General features: G+C 40.8%; 1 protein-coding gene across 1 annotated transcript; it reads right to left on the reverse strand.

Moving 5' to 3' along the window:
- Positions 1-1,329: 1,329 nt before the first annotated feature.
- On the reverse strand, positions 1,330-4,201 carry CSUI_010991 (t-complex protein 1 subunit zeta; the record flags this gene model as incomplete). Its single annotated transcript, XM_068071092.1, has 4 exons — positions 4,006-4,201; positions 3,175-3,259; positions 2,216-2,521; positions 1,330-1,542 (listed from the first exon to the last, which is right to left on the reverse strand). Coding segments are annotated over exons 1-4 (729 nt in total), but the record flags the coding sequence as incomplete, so codon positions are not given.
- Positions 4,202-4,355: the final 154 nt, after the last annotated feature.

Consider the following 4,355-nt stretch of genomic DNA (forward strand, 5'->3'; position numbering starts at 1 on the left):
GAGGTATGGAGTATAAGGACGAAGTCTCTGCTAAAGTCCATCGGCGTTTATGCAACAGGAGTAGAGAATACCACGTCACACAAATTGAGTTGAAAATGTAGGGAAGATGATCAAGACACTCTCCGCAAAGAAGAGGTGAAAGTACAAGACAGGTAACGATACATATAGAGAGGTAGATAGATTGATAGATATATATATAAATATGAAGAATATGCATGCAGACGCACACTAGTGCTGAGCTAGAACACTAGTGTCAATCACCTCGGGTGTATATACACCTAATGCATTTGACGAAACCTCGGGATTCTTCACTTTACACACGTCTCTCTCTCTCTCTACCTTGTCTTTCTTCCTCTCCTCTTGCTCTTCTTTCCAGAAGAAACTTTTCAATTCATCCAGCCCTACATCTTCTTCTCTTTTTTCTCTCCACTTCAAAACTTACGAACCACCAACACTCTCATACCCACCTATCCTACACATATGTGTACTCATATGTATATTTCATATATATACATATACATATATAAGTGTCCGCATATATATATATAGATAGATATGTATGCGGTCGAGATAGATATAGGTAGATACCATATCATGTGCATATAATATAGATGTATATATGTATATATGTCAATACATGTATGTATGATATGTAGTGTGGATACATCAAACGTATTTCCCACGTAGAAGTGAGGAAGAGATCCTGCCGAGTATGAGAGGTGTGCAAAAGAAGAGGAAGCAGGAGGAGGAGGAGGACTGCTTAAAAAGATGAGGATACAAGTGTCTTTCACCCCCTTAGATCTCCCCATGTTGTCGCTTCTCAGAGATGGAGGGAAGCCCCCAAGCTTGTTTTGGATCAAGAGATGAAAAGAAGAAAACTCTCTGCTGTTTGCATGCGCATGCATACACTTTTCCTATCCAAGATCTTTCATCATAGATAACGACGTCCCTTCTACTTCTAAGCACCCCCTCTCTCTTTTCTTCTGTCTATCTCGAGTACCCGACTGTCTGTATACATACATAGACATACATACATACGTACGTCTTCTCCCCAGAGACAGTCTATATATATACACACCCCTCGTTCTTCAGCAAAGATCGACATCTCCGAAGAATTACAGACCTCCATCTATCTATCTAGCTATCTATATCTCTCTCTGTATATATATCAGTAGACGGTGTACAGACACCTTGTCTTTTCGGAGACAGATGATCTCTTCAGATATGTCTCCACGTAGATATGTGGATGTCTATGTATCCTTCTCTCTCTCTCTGTCTTTCTGCAGGGCCGATCTGACTCGTAGACCCCTCCTTTTCCCTCCTTACTTGTCTCTTGAACTCGATGATCTTTCGGACTTTATCATCGGTAAACTTCCTTTCCGCTTCGACCATTTTCTCGCGTTCTTCTGCAGAGGAATAGAAGAAGCCTGAGTTGACTTCCGACTTTTCGTATTCCAGCGAGACGTTGCATGTGAAGATAAAGCAATTCTTTAAGCTTGTAGGCATATCTGGATGACGAGCCCCGTGATCCATCACCATACCCTGCGCAAGGAAAAAACAAAAAGAGAAGAAAGAAAGAGAAAGAAAGAAAGAAAGAGTGAGAAAGAAAGAGAAAGAGTGAGAAAGAAAGAAAGAAAGAAAAAGAGTAAGAAAGAAAGACTTCACTGCTTAACTGGAGATTTCCTTCTCTTCTTCAACCAGAGAGAGATGATATAGAGACATGTACGAAGTCACAAAGTACAGAAAACAAGATAGAAGGACACATAGACACGCCGACAGAAAGAAGCTAGCTAGCTAGCTAGCTGTAGAGATAGACAGAAATCCCCGCCTGCGAAGAGAAAAAACCGAAGAGACCTATTTAGAGAGATCTAGCTAACTACAAGTGATTTAGATAGATGGATTGAAGAGAGATAGGCAGATTAAAGATAGATGGAGCAATTAAAGATAGATTAAAGATAGATTAAAGATAGATAGATAGATTAAAGATAGATTAAAGATAGATAGAGATATCGTACTGAGTGAAGAGATCTTGAAATAGATTCCTATTGCTTGGCTAGGTGGTACAACGTGTCTCCCCACACTTTCTGTGCATGTGCCCCTGTTTCCTTACACACGGCACGAGACGGAGACACGACTATCATCCATGAGAGAAGAAAAAGAACGAGGAAAAGCAGAAGACCAGCAAGCGTCCCAGCATGCATGCATGCATTGATACCCGTATGAGTCTTGTTTCGCTAGCTAGGCCTTGGCGCATGTGAAGAATTTCGACCATAAAGAGATCGATAGGAGACTGATGCTGATCTGCACCTCCTTCTCTTTCTTCTTTCATCTTCATTGCCTGTTCATCTTGACCATTATCCTTGCTTGCCAAAATACAGATCGCATCCACCACGTCGTTGGTAAGCTTATCGGCAAGAGAGGGATTAAGCTTCGTCCTTAAAGACGTCCGCGCCACAGACTGGAGAATCTCGCGATCCGGGAGAGCAGACGAAGAAGAAGAAGGAGATATGCTTACTTTCACCTGAGAGAGAGAAAGAAAGAAAGAATGAAAGAAAGAAACATATCAGAGTATCTATATATACAGATGCCCATCTATATGTAGGCACATGTCTGTCTCTCTATCTGTCTGTACATATATATATATATATGTATATACGTATGTATGTATGTCTCTATCTACCTGTAGATGTATTGTGTATGTAGGGTGTACAGATATGTATAAGGTGTAAAGTGATGCATGCTGTAGATGGATAGGTATCACTATGCATGCAGAACGAATCATATCTCTCAATGCACCCTCGCTTGACACGCATGTCTAAATACCAAAAAGAAAGAAAGACAAGCAAATAGAGTTAGATAAATACAGCTCCAGAAATATAGAGTGACAGATTAAAGATAGATAGATTTAGAATAGATAGATAGAAATGGTACGTGATCGGGACTCGTGTATGATGTGAATAGAGTTGCCTTTTCTCTGTCTTGAAGAGAAGAGTGTTAACAGAGACGTAAAGACCCAAATCACGCCGCTGAAAAGAACAAGATGAGGAAGAAGTGAGAGAATAGTGAAGGTAACTTTCTCCTTATTCTTCTATCCTTTCTTTCACTTCTTTCTCATCATTACGCCCATCATGGAGTTTCTTTCTCTTGGATCTTAAAAGTACTTTTATCTCTTACTTGATCTAAGACTTCGAGGCACTTCATACGCGCCTTATCAAAGCCCTTACATAACACTCGTGGATGAACACCCTCAAATACCCACCTACCAACACACACGCAAGGAAAGAAGAAAGAAAGATTCAAGAGCCGATGAAAAGAAGGAGAAAACTCCGTATATAGAGATAGATACATACATATGTATATATATATATATATATATATGCACATCTAGAGGTAGACATATGTATGGGGAGATAGATACGTCGGTACATGTATACGTAGAGATGTATGTGTATACAGACAAATGGATTCCTAGCCCGTGTCTCTAGAGAGAGAAAGAGAGGTAGGTATCGCTGTGTAGATGTACGTGGTGGAGATGTGTATAGGGAGAAAAGCGAGAGGGGATTTGAAGGACGCGTCTATCGTGGAAGCAAACCGAAGGCTATAGTCATCATGATAGAGACGAAACTCATATATAAACAAAGATCTATATGTATGTAGGCATACATACATCTAGGCATACATATAGATAGATAGATAGATAGCCATCTATACATGTAGGCATGTATACGTCTATGTATATAGTAGGTGGTGGAGGGCATTCACATTTAAAGAGGTGAATGCCCTCCCCCATCAGGTCTTGTAGATAGAGGTACCCATTCATACATATACACAGAGAGAGAGAGACCTAGACATACATGGACGCACATCTCCACATACGAATAGGCAACGTACATGCGAGAAGCTCCGTATGTATGACTATTTATGCATGAGTATGCGAAGGTGAATGCATGTATGTAGCAATGTGTATGTGCATGTGTAGGTGTATATATATATATATATATATACCGTTCTGACTGCCTAAGGAGCTCTCCAATGAGAAGGACAGAAGAGGTCGTGCCGTCGCCGGTGCTTTCGTCTTGGGCTGTGGCGGCTCGTGCGATCATCGAAGCTGTGGGGTGTTGAATCTGCATCTCGTGAAGCAACACACATCCATCCTTCGTCACCTTTATCTGCCCCGCTCCTACACAAGAAAGAAAGAAGGAAAGAAAGAAAGAAAGAGTGAGAAAGAAAGAGTGAGAAAGAAAGAGTGAGAAGGAAGGTGTCGGGTTGATGAGGGATCTCTAGGCGAACACGAGCGACAAGCGGATCATTTGTATAGATATGCATATAGATATATACGTGTATAGAGAGATAGA

Source organism: Cystoisospora suis (assembly GCF_002600585.1).
Source record: "Cystoisospora suis strain Wien I chromosome Unknown contig_9182, whole genome shotgun sequence".
NCBI classification, from domain to species: Eukaryota; Apicomplexa; class Conoidasida; order Eucoccidiorida; family Sarcocystidae; genus Cystoisospora; species Cystoisospora suis.